At 55.7% G+C, this 22,752-nt stretch overlaps 1 protein-coding gene across 3 annotated transcripts; it reads left to right on the top strand.

The window, feature by feature from the left end:
* The first annotated feature begins 468 nt into the window (after window positions 1-468).
* Window positions 469-16,629, top strand: PITX1 (paired like homeodomain 1). Of its 3 annotated transcripts, none has more exons than XM_027468632.3 (4): window positions 469-602; window positions 9,265-9,446; window positions 12,257-12,462; window positions 14,742-16,629. In XM_027468632.3, exons 2-4 carry the CDS (start codon window positions 9,284-9,286, stop codon window positions 15,279-15,281), a joined length of 909 nt encoding a protein of 302 aa, XP_027324433.1. In that variant the 5' UTR covers window positions 469-602; window positions 9,265-9,283; the 3' UTR covers window positions 15,282-16,629. The 3 variants fall into 3 exon arrangements, with proteins under 3 accessions (XP_027324433.1, XP_038042479.1, XP_027324431.1); XM_038186551.2 differs by having other exon boundaries at window positions 475-602; window positions 9,269-9,446; XM_027468630.3 differs by lacking the exon at window positions 469-602 and adding an exon at window positions 8,743-9,105.
* The last annotated feature ends 6,123 nt before the right edge of the window (window positions 16,630-22,752 follow it).

Raw genomic sequence — 22,752 nt, 5'->3', positions numbered from 1 at the left:
GAAGCGTCTCAAATTTCTGAAGCTCCCCTAGAAAACGAAGCTGGACAAAGGGCCTGGGGATGGATGTTTGGCTGGCAGGGCAGCAGAGCTCCCCGACCGTGTGTCCTCCGGGCCCCGTCCAGCTCTGGGCGCTGCTTGCTGCCTCCCCCCGCCCTGAACCCTGCACCGGGGGCTTTTTTCAGGACATCTCCTCGGGGGGAGAGAAAAAAAAAAAAAAATGAAAAAAAGAAAAAAAGTGGCCGTTGCTTTCCCTCCCCCCTCAGACGAAACGAACCAGCCGGGAGGAAATGAGGAGGGCAGGGGCCGTGGAGCCGGCAGCACGGAGCTGCCCGAGGGGTGGCCGCCACCGGCACCGGCACCGGGAGCGGCGGGGCCGCGCTCCGAGGGGGCCGGGCCCGGGGATGCCGCAGCCGGGGCACGGAGGTGCTGGTGTCCCGGTGCTGCCGGCCCTCCCCCGGCCCTCCCCCGTGTGCGGCACCCTGGGACGGGGCTGACGTCAGGAGGAGACGGGGAAATCTCCGAAGAAAAGCCCGCAGCGGCGGGCAGGGCGCGCACAGCGCCCGCCGGGCCCGGCCCCCCGCCGCCGCCGAGCGCACCGCCCGGTAAGTGCTCGGGGACGGCCCCACGCGTGTCCCCCCCCCGGCGCCCGGACCGCCCCCACGCGTGTGTGTCCCCCCCCGGGACCGCCCCCACGCGTGTCCACCCCGCGCTCCCCCCCCACCTCTCCCCGGTGGCCCCGGTGCGCGCCCCCACGCGTGTGCCCGGCGCTCGCCGCGAGCCCCCACGCGTGTCCCGTGGGGCACGGCCCGCCCCCGGCTCCCCCCTCTCGCCTCCCGCGGGTGGCGGCCCGGAGGTGCGGAGCCTCCCGGGGCCGGGCCGGGAGACAAAGCGGGGCCGGGGGCGCGCCCCTCGCCGCCGCCTCGCCTCGCCGCCGGCCCCGCTCCGCGCTCCGCGCCCGGCCGCGGCCCTTGACATCTTTTTACACCGCGCATAAATTCTTTCGGGGCCTCTGCGCTTCGTCAGCCCTGACAAATGCGCTGGGAAATGCAATTCCAGAGGAGTTACCTCATTTTATATGTTATTTCATTTTTATGTTATTTTATGTTATTTATTTTATTTTATTTTATTTTATTTTATTTCATTTTATTTTATTTTACTTCATTTTATTTTATTTCATTTCATTTCATTTTATTCCATTTTCTTCTATTTTATTTTAGTCTAGTCTATTCTACTCTAGTCTAGTCTACCTTATTCTATTCTACTCTATTCTATTCTACTCTATTCTATTCTACTCTATTCTATTCTATTCTACTCTATTTTATTCTACTCTATTTTATTCTATTCTATTTCATTCTCTTTTACTCTGTTCTCTTTTACCCTACTCTACCCCAACACACCTTTTTCAGCCCCCAGCCCTTCTGCTCGGGGCTCTCCACGGCGCAGCCGCTGCCCGGTGCCCGGCCCCGGGGCTGTACCGGCGGCAGCAGCAGCACCAGGGGAAGGAGCAGGGGGGCTCCGGTGGGGGCCGAGCCGGGGGCAGGTGGCAGGGCCAGGGGTGCTCCGTGTCCCCCCGACGGCTGCTGGGGAGGCTCCGCCGGGGCTGCGCGGCCGCGGAGGAGGCTCGCGGGACAGAGCCTGGGCCATCGATGAATTAATTCCCTGCTCAGAAAAAGAATATTCCGCAGTGCCTCTACTTTGCTTTTTTTTTTTTCTTTCTTTCTCGCTTTATTTATTTTTTCTTTTTTATTGGAAAAAAAAAAAAAAAAGACACTTTTTAGGAGCTACATAGGGTGCGTGTCTCGCAGCACCACTCCGGGATAACGCTGCGCACAACGGGAGCGAAATTCTTGGAGGGTGTGGAAAAAGGTTTATTTTTTCTGCGTGTTAACCCTGCTGAAAGCCTGCGAGGCTCCCCACTAACGGCATCTTTAGAAGAGTTTTCTAGGTGTCGCGCTAAAATAATTGTCCCTAGGAGGGCTTTCTGTTGTTTCGTCCTCTCTCCTTAAATTTTGCCAACCTCGCTGTAAGCGAACACAAACGCCGAGGCACGAATTGAACAAAAAACAATACTCAAGTGCGTGTAGTGAGGACCGAGACGCCGTTTGCTTGCTTTATAACAAATTTAAAATACATAATTTCCACTTAACAAACCAAGGTGCGTGTTCTCCGCGCTATTCCCAGCGCCAGCTTGAGCCGCTGATCTAAAAATTGACTTCCAAATAATCGCTGAGAGCTACTTCGCTTGGAGAACCTCCTCAAAAATCCTTCTTTTGCCTGAAATACGGACAGGGTCCTGGAAATCCCGTGCTGGAGCTGTGGCAAGGCTTCCCGGGAAAGTTTTAGCCGAGTTAATCTCGCCTGTGAGCGAGGCAGATATTTCCTACCGAAACCCACCGCCGAACAATAACCTGGCGGGCTCTGCAGCCTGTCCTTTACAGTTGGTTTTTATTGTTCACGCAGATTTTATTATGAAATCGTGTATTTCCAAGGGTACAGCCTGCTCGCCGGGCTTAGGGAAGGGAGCGCCTTGCTCCGAGAAAATGACTGCGGGGTGAGCGATGCGTTATTTCCCTCCCGTGATGAGCAGCCCGGATAGATGCTGCTTTTAAATAACAAAAGGGGAGGAGAAAACGTTCTCTAGTAAAGCCGAATTCCTTCGTTAGACCGCCTCCTAAACGTGCTAATAAAACTAATTCGTTTTATTTGCCCTCGACTTTTATATCTAACCTCGCGCGCTGATTAGCGCAGCCCTCTTGCAGGCGGTGTGCCCCGAGATGTCCCGGTCCCACACGGCCCTTCCCGAGGGGAACCGGCCCCAAAAGTGTCCCCAAGCCTCATCCCGACGGGGTTTGCTCCCCGGGCCCCGGGACCGAGCGGGGCCGCCGGCAGAGGGGGAGGTCAGTGTGCCCTGGGGGAGAGCTGGGGGGAAAAAAGAAAAGAAAATCGGAGCTGAAGGCACACAAAGGTGAATTGTTTCTCCGATTTTGCTTTTTGAAGCAGGAAACGTGGGGCTCTGCAGAGATTCGCTGCTGTTCTGAGAACATTAAAGAGCCCAGCGCGTTATTAGAATATTTCAGCCTTTCAGGAAATGTTGTGTTTAGGGGAAATGTGTTTCCCCCATCCATACACTGCAGCAATTAAGAGGTTGCTCGCCTGAAACAAGGTGGGGGAAACCCACAAGGAAACATAATACCGGTGGTTCCAAACGCTGCCTCCTTTTCTGCGGAAGAACGATCCCAGCAAATGCCAAGGGGGTGCCAGGGCCTTTGATAATCTTCCATCAGAGGCATCTTTTTTGGTCTACAAAACACATTTCGGATGTAAAGATGCCCAGAGTAACATGAGCAGGCTACCTAGCAAGCGCCGCTGCCCCTTCCTCCATCAATTAATAAGAAAAGCATGTTCCCTCTGCTCGGAAAGGGAACTGTGGGACCGTATTGGACTTTTCCCTTCTCTTCCCCCCACCCAGAGAAAAAGCCCCCCGGGTCCCCCGGCTGCTCAGCGCCTGCCCCTGGGCTGCCAACAGCAGTTTTTCGGGTGCCTTTTCTCGGAGCAGGCTTCGGTGTTCGTGGCCTGAAGGATGCGGAAAGGGCCGCGAAAGCAGCTCGGGGTGGGACCGTGGTGCCTGGCATTTAGGGAGAAATCAGCCCAGGAGGAGGCTCGGGAGATGGTTTTATTTTCGGGGCGAGGGTCGGGGGAGGAGGGCCGAGGGGAACCCCCCTGCCTGCTTCCAGCTGCACAAACCCGAATAGGAAAAACCGTTCCTCCAGCCGTCAGTCGTTGCGTTTCAAGAAAGCCTTGGGGTATCATTTGTATCTGTCAGAAAACATTAAGCCTTCAGCTTTTTCATCCCCAGTTTTTGCAAGCGCTGCCGTTGGCCGTCGGCGCTTGGGGCAGCCCCGGGCCGGGGGGGATCCGAGGGGCTCGGGGCCCGGGACGAGCTGCAGCGGGGCTCCGGCAGGCTCCGGCACACACCGGTTGTCCCGCGAGGTGCCACAGGCCGAACGCCCCCAGAAAGAAAAAAATAATAATAATTTTCTCCCCAGAAAACTCAGTTTCCCCCCCCTGGGTGTGAATAGCGGGGAGGGCCGGGGCGGTGGGGCAGGGCCGGCCGGGCCGAGGGAAGCGCGGAGCCCCCCCGGCCCATGCTCTTTGGCAGCGGGCAGAGGCGCATCGGGGGCTTTGGGGGGCCAGGGGGGCCGGGGAAAGCCGCCGGTGAGCAGCAGCGGCGCAGCGCTGCGCGGAGGGGCCCTGCGCGCCCGCGGAGGCGGAGGCTTGGCCGGGCCGAGGAGCGACGGGGGCTGCGGATCCAAAAGGGGCTGATTTCGTTTTGCTCAGCTTCTTAGGAAAATTGCTCTCCTGGCTGCGCAGAGGAGGACAGGCCGGCTAAGAGCCAGCGTAATTTTCCACCTTCCTTCCCTGAGCGATTTAACATGCTCTCTCGGCTGGGTTTCTTCCCCCTCTCTCTGGCTTCCCTCTGTCCGTCCTCCAGTCCCGGCCGCCCGCGGGGACACCCGGCTCCTGCTGCGGAGGGCATCCCGCAGGGCTGCGGGGCTCGTTCCGTGGCCGCCGTGATTTGGGGGATGCTCGCCTTCCTCTTAGGGCCGTGGCAGAGGAGGGGAGCAGGGGGCAGCTACAGTGGCAGCGGGGAGCGCTGGGCTCTGCCTTGCGCGGGGCCGCACGATTGGGGGGGGCGATGCTGTTTGGGGCAGGACCCCCGACGGACACCGCACCGACGGACATCTCCCCCCGGTACTCCGCAGCAGCAAACTCCGGCCCGGAGGAGAGGTCGGAGCTCCGCGGGGAGCTGCGCTTTGCTGCGCGCATCCCTGCGCGCATCGCCCCGTCTGCTTGTTCCCGACACGCGTGGGCAGCCGTGGGCCAGAGCCACGCACCAGCAAAGGCCGGGAGCAGGGGCTGGAGGGTAAAACCTTCTAATTTACCCGTGCTGGGGACATTTTCATGGTAGGAAGCTTTAAAAATGGCCCTGAGCCCTGTCAAGGAGCAGCCGGCTCTGCGCGCAGAGGAGCTGCGCACTTCCAGCCGCTGTCACCTCCCCGTCGATGTCTCCTGTTTAAGCTAGTGGCGATAGCCCTCTGCCACCCCCGCACCTCCCGCCGGGCACTTTTGGGAGGGTTTTATTATTCATGTTGTTTTCCTTCAGCAACTCCCGGCCGCGGGGCTCCACCAAGGAGCACCATGTGGAGGTTGGCTGGCTTGTCTTGGCTTTGCTTGGGCTTGCTTTGGCTGGGCTTGCTTTGATTGAGTTTCGTTGGGTCGTGTTTAGGTTGGCTTGTCTTGGGTTTGGTTGTTTTGGGTTGGGTTGATTTGGTTTGGTTTGTCCTGGTTTGATTTGGTTTGGTTTGTCTTGGTTTGGTTTAATTTGGTTTGGTTTGGTTTGGTTTGGTTTGGTTTGGTTTGGTTTGGTTTGGTTTGGTTTGGTTTGGTTTGGTTTGGTTTGGTTTGGTTTGGTTTGGTTTTTCTTGGTCGAGTTGGATTGGGTTGAGTTGTCTGGGTTTGGGTTTGGTTTGGTTGGGTTGGGTTGGAGAAACTCTCCCTCCCCCCTTGCCTTACTGCAGCTCTTTTTTTATAGAGGGCTTCCCTCTCCTCTCGGGCAAAGGTGCGCTCGGGAGGAGATGCTTTCATTTTTGTAACAATTCCTAATAATTTATAGACTGAATCTGAGTCTATACAATGCTAATAAACCTGAAGAGGAAAAGCTGGCAGAGACTTAACTTCGCTGCCTGATATACGGCCCAGGTGGTTCTGCCTTGGCTACAAACGCTGCAGCCAGCCGGGGTGGGAGCTCCTGTCCGAAAACAAATCCCCAGTGCAGAACTTATCCTGGGGCTTCTGGGGGGGCTGTACGCCCCTTCGGGAGGCACAGGGGGTCCTTCCCTCATTCAGACGTGTCTTGACCTCTTCTTAACGGAGTTATCACAGCCGTGGCCGACGCTGATTTATTTTAAGCGCCATCCCTCGTTCTGGGATTATTTATAGCAGACGGCAGCGGAGCGGTGAATTTGCGGGGCCCCCGGTGTGTTACAGCTCCGGGGTGCAGCCCCCGGCCGGGGGAGCCCCTGGTGCGGAGATTTCCCACGCAAAACCCTCGGCTGAGCTCTGCAGTCCCCCCCCCCGAGCCCCCCAGCCCGAGTCCCCCCCTGCCTCTCCCGGCCCTTCCCACGCCCACGCGGGTCACGGCTCCCCCGGGACGGCCCCGCGGGGACGGGAGGCTGCCGGACCTCTGCCGCCGGCCTCCCCTCGGAGGGGGGACATCGAGGCTCTCCTGGGGTCCGGGCCTGCGGAAAGGCGAGGTGTGACGTCACGGAGCGAGGCGTGACGTCACGCGGGTGGACGTGACGTCATGGGGGAAAACCGCCCGAGAAGGGACGCGCCCCGCGCCCCGAAACGGAGCGAGCCCGGCACGAGGAGAGGGGGGAAAGCGCAAAGCTGGGGCCTGCGGGTGCGCCCTGCAGGTTTGTCGCGACATGTGCTTGTCCCGACAGAGGTGGGGAAAAGCGGCGGCCTCGGCCCTGTGCGACAGGAGCCTCCCGGCCCCACAGAGCACGGAGGGAGAGGATGCCCCAGACCCACAGAAATCCCCTATAAGACATTCAGGCGTGGCACCGCGCACCCGTGCGCTAGGGCGCGGCAAAACCCTGCCCCACGGCCGGGCACGGACACGCGTGGGGACGCCAGGAGAGAACCAGGGGAGAGCCCTACTAGGTCCCTTACTCCCAAAAGCCCCTCGGGAGCGGCGGGACCGGCCCGTTACTCCCCATCAAACCCCGGGGGCTGTGGCCGGGGCCGGGCCCCCCCACAAGCCCTTGGTCCCCGGGACCCCCCAGAAGCTGTCCCCGGCCTTATCGCTGCCTCCACCTCGGGGAAAACCCGCTCGAGGCCCGAGCTGAGCCTTCCCCTGCGCCCGGCGGGAGGATTTGAGCCTAGAACGAATTTTTCAAATATATTTTATAGAGCAGAACAAAAACTGTAAATTCGGCAGAGTGAACAAAAAAAAAAAAAAATAGAAAAAGAAAGAAAAATCCCGCCTCCGGTTTGAAGGCTGCTGCGAGCAGTAGGTTTAAAATAGCCGGAGTGGAGCAGCCGGGCTGTTGGCAGCCTCCCTCCCTCCCTCCCTCCAGCACGGCTCGCCTGGCTCCATCCTGCTCCCGCTGAGAGCGGAGGAGCCCCCGGAGACCTGCCCGGGGCTGCAGAAAATACATATAAATATATAAAATAATAACAAAAAAAAAAAAGAAGAAGAAAGAAGAAGATGGGACTGTGAAGGGTGCACGCTTGCAGTCCTGTCACCCTCACCCCCCAGCCAGAGGAAGGCCGACAGCACCTCTCGCTTCTCCCCCGGGAGCAGTCCCCGTCCTTCCCCAGCATCAGCTGAGCCCCCCCGGCCCCAGGGCCCCAGCTGCTGAGAGCTGCGGATTAAACCAAGTCCGGCCTGAGCGGCCTCGAAATTGTCTGGTTCACCTCGGGTGCCCGAAATCCCCCGTCGTTTGCAAGCTCCTGAGCTGAATTTGGCCAAGAGCTGCGGACAGACACAAGGACCTTAAAATGCCCCCCAAAAATAGAAAAAAAATTAAGGGGGGGGGGGTAGAGACCTGAGTGCGACAGCACCTACCTGTGCACACCCTTAACTGCACAAGGCGCTGCAGATCAGAGGTGAGGGGGTTGAGGCTGAGAGTTTTGGGCATCCCCCGGCCCCATGGGCAAGGGGGGGGCGGCCCCTGCAGCCCCCCGGCTCTGGGGGCTCTGCCGGAGGGGTGCGGGGCGGGCCCGGCTGCATCACCCCGGCGGGGTAGGAAAAAAGCCTGCACGACTGGAACATTGCTTCCCTCCACTTTCCATAAACCAGTTCAAAAGTTCTCTCGCACATCTTTACTTGATTTGAAAGCAAAATAGAGTGTCAGGATGGATCAGTTAAAGCGAGCCGAGAAAATAAAGAGGAGAGAAGGTCCTTTCCCCGGGCGGAGTCGCAGCCAGGGTCCCTCTGCCCCATCCCCTCGCCCTGTCCCCCAGAGCACCCCTCACCTGCCCCCAACCCGAGGGCTTCCCGTGTTGTTTTTTTTTTCCACCTCCCCACACACCGAGGCGTTCTCCGGGAGGACCCAAGGCCCGGCCTGTGGGGGGGGGACACAGAGGGTTGCTTTGGGATGGGAACCCGGCGTTATCCGCGATGCGCCGGGAGATGCTGCCCTGGGAGCGTCCTCCAGGAGTTTTATTCTAGCCCCCTCGCCGAGAGAAAAAAAAAAAAAAAAAAAAGTTAAAAAAGGCTAAAACCGGTTCAGGCACAAATCCCAGGAGGCCGACCCCAAAGAAATCCCCCTGAGACCCGCCGTGGGGTCCCTGAGTGCTGCGCGGGGTGCCGGAGGGGGGGGGGGGTGCAGGGTGCGGAGGTGCCACCGTGCGCACGGGCGCAACCTGCGCGCTGCCGGCGGGATGGGGAGGGGGAAAGGATGGGGGTGCTGTCACCCCCCCCCCAAAAAAAAAAAAAAAAAAAAAGGCTGGGGACAGGCTGGGGGGTGGAGGCCAGCCGGCCTGCGAGCGGCTGGGAATGATTTTCCACCTTCCCATTCGTTTCTGAAATATTTTTTATACCTCGCCGAGGCTGGGGGAGGCTGCGGGAGGCTGGGGGGGGGCTTTGGGGAGGGGGGCGGCACCCTCGCAGCAGAAGCGGGAGCAGGGAGAAGGGGTCGGGAGGGGGGGGTCCCAGCGGGAGGGGGATGCGCGGGGGGCTGCGCGGGTTCGGCCGCGGGCGCGCAAGGAGCGCGCATCGGCGGGGAGCGCGCAGGCAGGTCCGGGTCCGCCCGGCCGGGCTGGGCGAGCGCTAGATGGAGTGATGCATGAGCGAGACGGGGAGGTTTTAACCTTCAGGGGGAGGAGCCGCGTTTAACTACAGGCATTTGTTCTAGGGCAGGTCACTTTAATCTCTTTAGCTTTAAACTGTCCAACTCGCAACTCGCGTTTCTCTATAAGGGATCTTTACCACTTCCCTGCCTATGCGGCCGGAGTGCCGTGCCTCTCCCCGAGCAGAGACGAGCGGCTTCGAGGCGCTGCCCAGATCTCTTCTTCCGACACCCTTAAAATTATACTGTTAGTAATAAGTGGATTTGCTTTTGTTTTTGTTGTTTGTTTTTTTTTTTCCTTAAAAAAAAAAAAAAAAAAAAAGGAAAGAAAAAAAAAAAGAAACCAAAAAAAAAAAAAGCTCCTTGTTCCTTTCTGTGTGGAATAAACACCTGCAAACTCCCCCAGGCAGCCCGGCGCCCCTGCCATGGATTCCTTTAAAGGTGGAATGAATTTGGAGAGACTGCCCGAGAGCTTGAGACCCCAACCCTCCCATGACATGGCTTCCAGCTTCCATTTGCAAAGATCCTCGGAGCCCAGAGACCCGATCGAGAACTCAGCCAGTGAATCCTCCGACACGGAGGTGCCAGGTAACCCCCCCGCGGCCCCGGCCCGCTCCCCCCCTGCGCCGCCGCCCCCCTCCCCACCGCTCCTTCCCCTCCCCGGGCGGCCGGCGCTGCTCTGCCCGCGCCCCCCGCGCAACCGGAGCCCTTGGGGGTCCGGGGGGCAGCAGCCGCCGCTGCCCCCGGTGCCTCCATCCCCCCAAAAAAAAACACGGAAGGGGCGAGAGGGGGCCAGGGGCCCGCATGGAGCGGCCGCGCTGACAGCCGCGGAGGGGAACACGCGTGGCCACCGAGCCCATCCCACGAGCTGCTTTTTTATTATTATTTTTATTCTTTTATTTTTGTCTTTCTTTTTTTTTTTAATAATTTAAATAGTTATTAATCGATCGGGTCGAAGGGAAAGGGGGGACTCTTCGGGGAGCGCGGTTTTGCCGGAGGTTTCTGAAATAGTGTCAGCTTTTGCCCGGGTTTATTTTCCAGCTCGGGAGATGCAGGCGTGGAAAAAGATCTCTCTGTCAAAGGAGGGGGGGAGGAAAAAAAATTTTAAAAATACAATTAAAAGGGCCCGCAGAGCAGGAGAGGCGGCGTGGGGCCACCGCCGAGGGAATGTGCGCGGCCGCGGAGAGGTTTCGCGCAGAGCTGCGCGCTTTGCAGAAGCTCCCAGCGCCCTGAGCACCATGTGCAAGGGCTGCAGGGAAAGCTGTGGTTTCCCAGTTTGTATTCAATTAAAGTAGCAACATTTCTAGGATGACAAGGAAAGCTAGGAGAAGGAAACAAAAGCTGCAGGAAGGAGCGTGATACCCGTTCTCCGCCGAGACCTTCTCGGGAGAAGTTTATGTCTCATTTCATTTAATTTTTTCTCCTGGGTGATGGTGCTCTTCTCACTTTTAGCAGGTCCTAGAATCTAGAGAGTGGCCGCGGCGCGGGCCAGTCCCGAAGTGGCACCCGGTGATAAACGGGGGCTGGCTTGTGCCTCCCAGGCTGATTCGCAAACAAAGTTAGGGACCGGCGTCTGGAAGGGACTGCGAGATTAGAGGGGATTATTTGAGATTAGAGAGGGAGATTTGCTCCATTTTGCACTACCCCTGTATGTGACCCCTCGGTGCCGGGGCAGGGCTCAGGACCCGCGTGCTTCTCTTCTCCGAGCAGCTACAAAATACCTTTCACGATTTCTTTTATTTTCTTTCTTTTTTTTTTTTTCTTTTTGTTTTTCTTTTTTAAATTATTATTATTATTTATTTTTAAAGGCACAAATGCCAATTAAACGTAACGTGTGTAATGTTTTGGAACTGTAGCAGGGCCGGGCTCGGAGGCCGGATTTTTACCGAAATCACGGCCAGCCTAAACCCGGCGCGGGGGCTGCGGCCGCAGCGCTTTGCCTTGCGCTCCCCCTGCCCAAGACCCTCTCGGCCCGGTTCCTGCGGGTCTTTCCCGGCCGGGAACGAGAGCAAAGCCAGCCCCGAGCCGGAGCCGTGTGGATTTCTTTTATTTTGCTTTCTCTTTCCCGCGGTGTGCAGCTCGGCCGGTCCAGCCCAGGCCGGGTAGCGATGTGCTGCTGCTGCTGCTGCAGGCCGTGCTGGCTCTGCAAACCCCTCACCGCACACAGGGGCTGCAATCAGCCCCTACACAGCTTTGGGATTTCCATTTCGGCTCTGTTCTCCCCCCCACTTTTATTACGGAGGCGAAAAGCGATCGCTGGGTGACTTTGCAAGGACGAGTCCTCCCGGCCTTCGGATGCAGCCCGCGATTATTTTTAGCCTCCCGGCCACCTCGCAGGGGTCGGGGCTGCACAAACGCCCCCGAGCCCCCCGGGCAAGCCGCCCCCGGGAGCCGGGCAGCGGGCCCCGAGCTCCTCCGGCTCCCCTTAGGCAGCAGCAGCGGGACGGGGCCGGGGGGATTTGGCAGCCCCCAGCCCCGCACCGCCGTGCCCAGGGGGGACCCCGACCCCCGGCCGCACCTTTCCCGGCCCAGCCCGTCTCGTTCCGGCCTTCCCACCCCATTCCCCGCGCCTAATCCCGGCCAAACCCAGGCTGAGAGAGCAGAGAAGGGCGATAAGAAAGGGGAGCGGGGCTCTGCCCCCGTGGCCGTGGGGCCTGGGAGGGATTCCTGCTTCCAGGCCGCGCAAATCCCCATCGCGAAAGCGCGCCTGTTTTTGTTGTCGTTGTTGTTGTTTGCTCTTTTCGATACGGCTTTTCTTTTTTTTTTTTCTTTTTTTTTTTTCTTTGCAGTGGGCTTTGCTCAGCCTCGGGTTAAAATAAACATTGAAATCCTAAAAGCAGCTAAAGAAAAGAAAAGGAAAAAAAAAAAAATGGGGGAGTGGAGAGGTAGAGAGAGGGTGCCTTTTGCAATTAATTGCTGCTGCCTTTTACACCCCTACCCTGCCAAAGTTTCCTGTCGCGGCCGAGCACAACAAAGAAAATGGAGCAAAGATCGCGCCTTAGGTTTAAGGGAGTAAGAAGGTGCCGTGGCCGGGCAGAGAGGCCGGTGCTGCAGGGAACCCGCTCCCCCCCCCAGGTTTTCTCGCCCCTCGGGCCCGCTCCGAGCCGGGCAGTCCCGGGGGTCCCGCTGCCTCCCCGGGGGTCTGAGGCCGGGCCGGGCTGGGCGCTGCCCCCCCCCCGGGACGGGGATCCCCTGCCTGGGTGCAGGGCCCCCGGGAACCGGGTGGGTGTCCCCGGTAGGGCGGGCAGGGCCGGGGGCGGGGGGCGGCGAGTCTGCTTTGTGTGCCTGCATTTCTGTCTGAACAAAACAAAAAGAAAAAAAAAAAAAAGAAAAAAAAAAAAAAGAAAGAAAGAAAGAAAAACAAACAAACAAAAAAAAACCACGACACCCCACCGCAGAAAAAGAACGAAGCGGCGAGCAGAAAAACGAGGACGGGGCCGCCGACGACCCGGCGAAGAAGAAGAAGCAGCGGCGGCAGCGGACCCACTTCACCAGCCAGCAGCTGCAGGAGCTGGAGGCCACCTTCCAGAGGAACCGCTACCCCGACATGAGCATGAGGGAGGAGATCGCCGTCTGGACGAACCTCACCGAGCCCCGAGTCCGGGTAAGAGGGGTGCAAAGGGTGGTGGGGGGGAGGCAAGGGAACAACCCCTTGCGGGAGCCGCTCCGGCGGCTTGCGAGCAGCGCCCGGCCGCCCTGGCCGTGATTTTGAATTGCTGAACTCGGCGGCGGGGCCGGACGGGAGAAATTCACCCCCCGGCCGAGGAGATGCTGCCCCCGAAAAAGCTGCGCCCGGAGCCGGGAGGAGGCCGGAGGGAGCCGGGTGTGGGGCGAAGTCCCCCCGGTGGGCACCCCCCTCGCCCTTTGGCTTCGCCGGCACACGGGGAGGGCGATCTCCCGTGGCACGGCTCTGCTCCGCCGCAATTCGGCCGCGGAATCGCCGCTCGCCCCCCCGGGACCGGCCCCAGCCCCAGCGCGGAGCCGTGCGGCCCCTCCGCGCCCCACCGCGCATCTCCCGCGGCTCCCCCGGGGGCTCTTTGCAGAGGCCGTCGGTGGGCAACGGGAGGGACAAGGGCTGCGGGGGGCTTACACTGCAAAGGCAATGAGCGCTGTAGACGCAGAGTTGTAAGGAGAAGGAGCCTGGTCTTTATACGCCTCGGATGGCACCTCGGAATATATATATATATATAGCCCCGGCTGTTATTTAGGGGGAGATTTACGCGTGAGATAGCGAGCGGCCAAACCGGAGCGGCTCGGGCTGTGCTGACCCGCAGCCTCTCTGTGTCCAGCTCCCCTTGGCGTCTCCACCCGGGACATTTCCCCGCGTGGAAAAGCGAAGCGGCAGCGCCCGGAGCAGGAGCCAGGGAGAAAAAGGAGGTGCGGGGAGCGCGGGGTCCCCCCTGGCCCAAAAAATCCGTTTTTGTTTCGGTCATTAAACATCGAGTGGCCGACTCGGATGGCGAAGATTTTGTTTAAAATCTTTCAAGAGTAAACAGCCGCTGCATCGGAAAGCATTGTCCTAATTGCGTTTAAAACAAAACAAAGCCGGAGCGGAGACTAAACTGCATTAATATTGCTGGAATATTTCAGGAAGCAAATAAAACTAATATATGAGTAGCCATTAACATAATTTCGTTCTCCCTCTGTGTGGAGATGTTTTGGTTTGATGTTCTGAGATTGCAGATTGCAAATCTAACCTTAATTTGCTGTGAGGGCCTTCCTTTAAAATGTCTAGGAGCCATAATTAAAACTATTACCCTCATTTTCAGGAAATTCCTGTCTGGAAGCACCTTCCGAGGAGTATATTACAGGTTTCGAACATGTTGGCTTTCGTTTCCTCTTCATATTTATACGGGATTCTTTTCATTATTGTTATTTTTTTATTTCAATAGACCCCGCCATCCCTTCCCTCCAAGTTTCCATCCTTGAGCCCACAGTTTAATAGGAGTTGCGCCATTCCTGCGCTGGGAGGGGAGGCCCCGGGAGCTGCCCCTGCGCCGGCTCCGAGGGGCGCGGGGAGGGAGCGCAGCCTCCGCGGGGCCGGGCGCACGGAGCCGGGGGGAGTCCGGGGAAGCACGGCCGGAGAGGTTGGCCGTGCTGCTTTTTTAACCTGGGAAGAGAATTTGGCACTGCCCGGCCCCGGCCAGCTCCTCCTGCCCCGGCTCATGGCTCGCATCACGGGGGGCTTAAGCGCTTTCCGAAGGCTAAAAAAAAAATAATACTAGAGAGCCTGGATCAGGTTTTTGCATCAAACACCAGGAGCGGCCCCCGCTTCTCTGTTCCCTAGTCAGGGCTGTAAATTCTCATTAGATATAAAGGCAGAGGCTGCATCCATCCAAGGGCGATGCAGGGCCTGATTTTTTTTTTTTTTTTTTAAACCTAAACATACTAATCCAATCCCCTTTTTTATGATCTGTAACAGGGGACTTTTATTACACAGCATTAGCATTCGGAAACACGGCGGAGCCGGGGCGAGCCTGCCCTAATCAGAGCGGGCCGTGCCTTCGCCCCGTGGAGAGGGGCGAGGGGCGGAGGGGGAGAGCCGGGGGGACGCGGCTGGGACCGAGGCGCGCACCCGCGGGCACCCGCGCAGCCGGGCTGGCAGATGCCGCCGACCGCTCCCTGCGCGCACAGCCGCGCAGCGGGATGCGCGGATTTTGGCTCCCGTGGAGGGGGGGCCGGGGGCCGCGCAAGAGGCTGTGCGCGGCCGGGGAGCCGTGGCCGGAGCCTGCGGAGGTTGGGGGGCGTTTGGCCGGCCCCCGGCTGTCCCCTGGCCGCCCGCTGCTCGGGGCGGGGGGCTCCGGGCGCGCATCTTTGCGCATCCTCTGCGCGGCCGCTGTGCGCGCCTCGGCGCTGACCGTGCCGTGTCCGTCCCTCCCGCAGGTGTGGTTCAAGAACCGCCGAGCCAAGTGGAGAAAGCGGGAGAGGAACCAGCAGATGGACCTGTGCAAGAACGGCTACGTGCCGCAGTTCAGCGGGCTCATGCAGCCCTACGACGACATGTACGCCGGCTACCCCTACAACAACTGGGCCACCAAAAGCCTCACCCCGGCGCCTCTCTCCACCAAGAGCTTCACCTTCTTCAACTCCATGAGCCCCCTCTCGTCGCAGTCCATGTTCTCGGCTCCCAGCAGCATCTCCTCCATGAACATGCCGTCCAGTATGGGCCACTCGGCCGTGCCGGGCATGGCCAACTCCGGCCTCAACAACATCAACAACATCAGCGGCTCCTCGCTCAACTCGGCCATGTCCTCGCCGGCCTGTCCCTACGGGCCGCCGGGCTCGCCCTACAGCGTCTACCGGGACACTTGCAACTCCAGCTTAGCCAGCCTCAGACTGAAATCAAAGCAGCACTCCAGTTTCGGCTACAGCAGTTTGCAAAGCCCCGGCTCTAGTCTAAACGCCTGTCAGTACAACAGTTGACGGACTTGACACAAACCACCTCCGACAAACACCGCCGACAAAGCAAAGCAGAAACTAAGCGACGTTTAACGGAAAAGAAAAAAAAAAAAATGAAATAAAATAAATAAAATAAGAACCCGATGATGACTAAAAGCAAAACCCGAGCAAGTGAGAGAGGAAAAAAAAAAAAAGTAAAAAAATAAAAAAATATATATATAAAACCCGAAATCTCCGCGGACTTCGATTGTCTAAAAAAAAAAAAATGAAAACCGACGACACAACCAACAGAGCAGCGCTTTTTAAAACAAACAAAAAAAATATAAAAATTAAAAATTAAACATCAAAAAAAAAAAACGTTAACGGACCAGAAAACTTTTGCAAGAGACATCGAAATCTGGTACATGGATGAGTTGCAATTTTTCTCTGGATTATGCGGGTTGTATGTGTTTACTTGAACTTGCACAGGAGTTTGTAAGGCGGCCGCTTCCCCGCGGGGAGAGCGGCGAGGGAGGGAGACGCCTCGGTGGTAAGAGCTGGTGGGACGGTTCTTGGCCGCTTGTCGCACGGGAAGAGTTTGGTTAATGTTTACCACTGAGAAACAGAATCACACTCAAAAACGACAAAAAAAAAAAGGGGGGGGGAGAAAAAAAAATATAATTCGCAGAGGAGTTTCTGCGGGAAAAAATGGTAAAAATATTAGGTATGAAACTATAAAAAATAATAATGACAAGGGTCAACCACTTATATAAGGTTATATTTATATCTGCCGTTACATTGTGCCGGATCATTGTCCTTGGCCGTTGAATAAACTGTTTTTAAAATGCATGATTCTTGATGTTTTTTCTTTAGTTGGAAGCTATAATCCAGTCATTCCTGATACTAAGCAGCTCAAGGTTCCTACCTCTTCATCCTTTCCAAAAGACTGCAGTATCCCCGGTTGTGAGAGAGCACAGATACCCTCCAGCGATGCAAAAACTGTTCAGCTTTTTCCCATCCAAAGCCTTATCCTGATAATGAAATTATCATTCACCTTTATTTAAATGCAGGTTGTTTTTTTTTTCTCTTAAAAAATATTAAAAAACATTTTTAGAGTGTCTCAAAAAAAATAAAATAAGACCAAAAATGGTCTGTTATGAAGTGAATCCAGATACTGCATCTCTGCTAGAGAAACAGCGAGCCTCGGCGTCCGGAAAGGTTGCTTAGCAAAGCTGAAAGCGTTCCTTGCTTTTCTAACTGTGAAGGAAAAACAAGGAACCAAAAATGATCTTAAGGTGTTATTATCTTAAGGTGTTATTATGTAAATGTAGATACTTTAACAAGTGCTTGTTGGCAAAAAAGAAAAAAAAAAAGAAAAAAAAAAAAAAGAAAATGATAAATATGATCTTTATTAATACGCATACAAAACGCATATGAAGTTTAATTGCAGGCATATTTGTTGCTTATTTTTGTCGATACTTATTACCTGTAGATGACAAAGAAACATAATATAAAATGCACACGGTACTTCTTTCCCAGTGTATTTCACACCTGTGGTAAACGTTACGCTGGATGTTTCAATTATGCTGTTGTGGATAAGGATGCAGTATATATATTGTTTTATAAGTTATGTTTTGTGATTTTTTTTTTTCAAAATTAAGAGCATGGGAATAAAAAAAAAAAAAGAAAAAAAAAAAAAAAAAAAAAGAAACGAAATCTAGAAATGCCTTTAATGTTCTTTTCTGGCTGTGTTTAAGAGATCGACTAAGTGAGGAAAGCAGCTTTCTCCCCCTCCCCGCCCAGCGGTGGCGTTTTGGGGAGGGCCCCTCCGCTTCCTCCCGGTAATTGCGCCGTCTCCCCGCGTCCCCCCGCGCCCCCCCGGGAGCCGTCGGCCTGGGGGGACGAAGTCGCCCTTCCCCGGGGAGGGGGCCGCGGTCCCTGCCGCCCCCAGGGGCGCTGGAAACCCTACCCCCTTCTAATTTTATGGCAGGCTTTTACCGCTGCTGTTTTGGCGACCCGGCGGGGTTTATGGGCGCAGCCCTCCTGGCCGCGTGGATTTCTGCTCCCACGGAATAATAACGCCTCCAGCCGTGGGATCACCTCCCCCACCCCCCCCAAAAAAAGGAAAAAAAGAATCTAATCCTCGCACCCAGAAGCCCCCCCTCGCTGTCCCAGCTCCTCTGAGCCGTTTGCCCGTTTTGCCCAGGTGCGTTTTTCTTCTGCTGCTCCAAATCCCCCCGGATTCAGGACCCAGACTTCCTTCGATGCGTTTAATTTTTCCCGAGCCGTCGCAAGCACCGACGACCCGGCCGTCAGCAGTTACCGTTACAATCACCGTTTTGCGGAAAAAGCCGCAATTGAGCCAACGCCTCGCTAATTTCTCCGCGCCGGGGCCGGCCCCGACGGCAGCCGCCCTCCTGCGCGGCGACAAAAGCCACCGACGGGGCGGCCTCTGCGCGCCCCCTGCGCGCTCTTTGCGCGCCCCAAGCGCGTTTTTTTGCGCCGAGGTCGCTCCGGAGCCCGGCCCAATGGAGCCGTTCCCTGACACCGGGGGGGCACCGAGCCCCCGGCCCCCTCCAGCCCCAGGTCCCCGGTGCGCCCCGAGCCGGTGCCGGGGCTCAGGGGCGCACGAAAAGGGGCGCCCGGCTGTGGGAGCCGGGTCTCAACGGGAGTATGGTCGTTTGGGGGGCATGCAAGGCAGGAGAGGAAAATTAGTGTTTTTCCCCTCCAGTTTCATCAGCCCGTGGGGTAGCTGAAAGCCCTGGGCTGTAAATTTAGCCTGTTTTTTTTTCTGTGTTCGTTTTCTCCTGCTCCTGGAGGTAGCACGGCTAGTTCCAAATCAGAGCAGCGCTCCCCGCTCAGCCAAATCCTGCCGCGAGTTGTTGTCAGAACCCTGAAACCCCTGAAATTCAGCGTGTTCGAGGGATATAGCCTGCTTTGGGTTTCTGTGCCCGTCGCCGGCACCAGCATCCCCCTCCCCGCCCGTGTTCCAGGGAAAAAGCACCCAGGGCAATGGGGGCATCTTGCGCACAGTTAGGGCTGGGGGAAAGGGAAATTCTGAGGAGGCATTGAGCAGAAAAGCAGCTCCTACACCTTCGCCGTGTGCTTGTCCGGATGCCCTGCAGCAGCTTTTAGGTCTCCCCAAAATTGTCACAGCGACTCGCTGGGGAGGGGTTTGGAGCACGGTTTGGCACCTCCCGGCCCTCGCACAGGGACATGGCCTCGGAGGCCCGGCTGTGTGCCCAGGCTGGCAGCAGAGGAGGGGGGTGCTGTCATTTCAGGGCCCCCCAGGCCCCTCGAGAGAGGCCCCCCCACCTCTCCCCGCCGCTCTGCGCACTTGGATTTTGGAGCTCCCCCCGCCAGCGCTGTGCTCATGGGTGTTCCCACGCCCCCCACAAGCCCCCCTGGGTTTCTCTCCCTCTCCCCACGCTTTCTTTGGGGGGGTCCCCGCGGGGACTCCTGGAGCTGCCCCTCTTCTACCCAGCGTGGCTCCGTCCCGGAGGGTCTCTGCCCCCCGCCGGGCTGCGGAGAGCCCCCAGGCTCCTGCCCGCCGACGGCAGCCCCGCGTTCCTCGAGGTGAGCGGATGCTTGGAGCCAGAGAAAGAGCTGAATCAAGTTTTCCATTTGTTCTGGGTGTGCTGGCTTACCTATTAGCATTTCCAAGGCAAGGCTGCCTGGGGAGCACTTTGCATACCTACCTGGGCTATGGGTTTGCTTGGGAGCCCTGGCCGGTCCTGAGGGGTCCCAGGCGGCCAAGCCAGAAGTTGCTGCACTGTGGAGGCTCCTATTGCACAGCCCAGATGAAGTTCACAAAGACTTTCTGCCTCAGACTGCGCTGTTCGTTCGAGATTAAATGTCTTCTAATAAAAAGCTGTGGTCAGTTTAACTCCAAACTGCATACTTTTCTTTATCTGTGGCCTGGAACTCTGCAAACTATGCAAAGTCCCATTTAAATTAATGGGATGCTTCAGTACTGATTTTAATGGGATTTTGTATAATAAAAATAACACTTAGAAATGCCCTAACATTTTGCTGCAAACTTGCAACAAAAGTCACTGGAACTGGGATAATAAAATACAGGCTTTACTTGAAACCTATGAAGGTTTTGTCATTAACTTCAATGGCACGGTTTCAGGCCTTATTATTTTAGTTTACCATTGTATAAGTAAAAATTATTTTACCAATTAAGCAAGAATCTGTGACAACTTTTCTGACCCAGTCTGGCAACTCGTACGTGAAAATTTAGTTTGATATTATCAAAACGGCCGAGATATTCAGTCTCATAAACCAGCCTGTATACAAGGACAGAGAACAAATAAAAATAAGAAACTACACAATGTTGCTGCTCAGTAAGAGTTTGTCCACAGAACAATGCGAAGTTGTTACCTCTAAAAAAATACCTCAGATCCTTCTTTTAATCTAACCGAGAGAACGGTTTTCTGCTCACCCTCGTAGAAAACAGTAAAAAGCCCCTTCAAAGTAAAATATGTTTTAATTAACAGAGCTGCAAAATAAAATCCACAGCTATGCAACAAGCCTCCTCTGCAGCTCACCATTGTGTGAACCACTCGGGCAGGCTGCACTTATTAACAAGCTACAGGCTACGCTCTGCGCCAAACTGATTAAGCAGTAGGGCTGCAGGCAGATTTTCTATCAAAAATGTTTCAATGGCAGCCAGCCTTTTCTTTTGCGGCATGAATTTTTTATTATTTTTTTTTTTTTTACAGGAAAAAATAATTTGTTTATCCCCAACTCCAATTTTTCTAATGAAGAAAGCACATGAGCAAAATTTTTATTTCACAAAAAAAAAAAAAAAAAACCTTCCCAACAAATAAAAATTCCCATAGGAAATAAAAAGAAAAACGAAAGAACATATGTGTTTGATTTTTCCCTTCTTCACCCAAGTCATTTCTTGCAAAAAGCCAGTAAACAATGCTCGGTCTCTGCTCGAGATGAGCGAATTTGCTCCAAAATCTTCCCAGGAGATCAGTAGAGCTGAGCGAAGGCTTGTGCCCACGGGCGAACCCCTCCGATGGAAATGAGCAGCCCAGAACCAGCTCCTCCCGACACCTCTGCTGGTGCAGACACAAACTGCCGGCAGTGCGCGGTGCCTGCACGGAATAAGATGTAAAGCAGCGCTCGATCCAGGTTGCTAATTCGAGTCTCACACAGCAGCTTCAGAGCTTCCAAAAAAATCTATGTGTTAATATGCAAGAAACAAAAATCTGCCTTAGTGTGAGCAGGGACAAAGTAGTTGCTGTCCCACAGGAGCGCAAAGTAATTTATTTTACAGGCTTCAAAGTGATACATGCCTGGGTATAGGAGATTAGCAGTGGGATTTTCAAAAGCCCTATGTGAGTGAGGACCAGATTTTAAAAAAATGATTCAGTGAATCAGTCCTGGTGTGAGATTTTCCTAGAAGTGAGTTAGGCACCTGGGATTTAGACACTCAGAGTGAGACTTTTAGAGGGATTTAGATGTCTGAAGATACAGCTAAGTACATAGTGGGATCTTTAAAAGCACCCACTGCTGCGTGTATCAGGAACGTCTCCGCTGGCTCCTTCTGAAGCTCCCCTGACTGCCTGGGTAACTGTGGGAACCCCAAAACCTTCCAAAATCTGCCCGTGAGCACCCCGTGTCTCAGGCAGCTGGGCACCTTCACAAAATCCCCTTCTCCCTTCTTTTCTCTTTCCCAGAAACTCTAGAAATAGGCTTTGCTCATTTAAGAGCCAGTTCAGGAAAGCACTTAAGCATGCCAGGAAAGCACCCAGCAGGATTGGGGCAGCCCTGGCCCCACTGAGGCTGCTGGGGGCTGGCGGTGGTCCCAGGGGGCTGCAGCTCCGCTCCCACCCTGCTGCAGGGTGAGCCGAGGGTGCTGCATGTTAAGGGTAAAGCCAAGCAAGGTAAAGAAAGCCTTTTGGAGACTCAAGCTCTCATGAGGCAGTGTTTAAAGACAGACACTAAACCTAAAGGCAGGTTTAAAGACAGGGAGAGCCGAGGCAGCTGCAGGCGCTGGCATCCCTGATGGAGCGAGGTGTGCTGCACAGCTCGGGTAAAACACTTCCCCTGGGAAATAGGGTGAGGAGAACAAAATACCGCAAGTCAGTGCAGATATTCCGAGGTGGAGGAAGCCTTATTAGCCTTTATGGCAGGGAAGCATGCTCACACCTCTCTGCACGCCCTACAGTGCCTGCGGAGATGGTTCTTGGCTCCCCTGCTGAGCCACCCCTGGTCCCACAGACTGACCCGATGGCGTGCAGCTGGGCACAGCACAGCCCCTGCACAATTCCCCTGCCTGGCAAGGCAGCAAAAAGGACTGGATCCTGTCCTCAGAAAGCTCATCCTTGTACCTTAAGTGCTCCTGGCACCATTGGTTTGCAACGTCCCTGTTCTGCAGGAGGCAGGTAGAGGTGGCCCAAAAGTAGGTTTGGGATGATGGGGAGAGGCAGGCACCTGATGCTCTGACCTGAGCTGGCTTCACATGTCCTACCTGTGAACACACCAACCTCCTCCTTCCCCGCTGCCTGTCCATCCATCCCAGCCCATCCATCCCATACATACCCCACCACATGCCCCATGGTATGGGTGTTGTCCCACTCCTGGGTTGTCCCCATCACCCAAGTGCTGCCACCTCCACTCATCATATTTGCAGGCTCATAACTTGCAGAAGGTAGAAACCACTTATCTACAGTTCTACCTGCTTTCCTGACCCAAACCCGCTGTGTTACCTGACTTCCCCATACATCTCAGCAAGACCTGACACCACCCACTGCCACCCATCCACAGCCCCCATGCCGTGTGCCCACCCGCAGCACGTTTCCACCTCCCTCATCCCTTGCCTGCCTGTCCCCGACTTCCTCACACCTACCTGGCCGTGGGATGTAACTGCCCAGTTACATATATCACGTTGTTCTATAATTTTCATCTGCCTGATCTGGGAGCACAGACCTGAATTTCTTATTTACTTGCACAGTCTGAGCACCCTGGTTCAACTCTTCTACACAGACACATTTAATCTGCTCATCTCTGCCCCATACCCACTCATTTATCTACCCTTCCTACCCCCTGTAGCTGACAAATACCATATAACTTTATAGCACATTTAGCTGACAGCTCCATCTCAGGCTTATTTATCTAGTCTTTCTTTCAACACAGTTTAGTATCAGCTGAATACAAATGCATCATCTATTTCTACCTGTTCCTCAAAGGTGAAAGGTTAAAATTAAATTAGGGCTAGGGTTAAGCTTGCTTCTCAGAGGGGTCAGGGTTTTGTTAGGGCTGGGGTTGGGGTTGGTTTAGAACTAGGGATAGGGTTGGTTTTGCACTGAGGATTATGTCTGGGTTCTGTATGAGTTAGGGAGGTGCCTGGGTTAGGGTTAGGGTAGGACTATGGCTAGTATCAGGGTCAGTGGTAGGTCTGGGCTTGTGCTAGGGTGAGGACTTCAGGGAAGGTTAGGGCTGTGGCTTAGCACTACGTTCGGATACTGGTAGGGGTTAAGGCTAGGTTAGGCTTAGT

Source organism: Anas platyrhynchos, chromosome 14 (genome assembly GCF_047663525.1).
Source record: "Anas platyrhynchos isolate ZD024472 breed Pekin duck chromosome 14, IASCAAS_PekinDuck_T2T, whole genome shotgun sequence".
In the NCBI taxonomy this organism is placed as follows: Eukaryota; Metazoa; Chordata; class Aves; order Anseriformes; family Anatidae; genus Anas; species Anas platyrhynchos.
Note: the sequence above shows the minus strand (reverse complement) of the source record. Positions and strands in the feature narration are given on the sequence as shown.

Coding starts and splice junctions, on each gene's coding strand:
- PITX1 (XM_027468632.3), top strand. CDS start 9,284: ATGGATTCCTTTAAAGGTGGAATGAATTTGGAGAGACTGCCCGAGAGC. Junction 9,447..12,256: donor CTCCGACACGGAGGTGCCAG/GTAACCCCCCCG, acceptor ACCCCACCGCAG/AAAAAGAACGAAGCGGCGAG. Junction 12,463..14,741: donor TCACCGAGCCCCGAGTCCGG/GTAAGAGGGGTG, acceptor TCCCTCCCGCAG/GTGTGGTTCAAGAACCGCCG.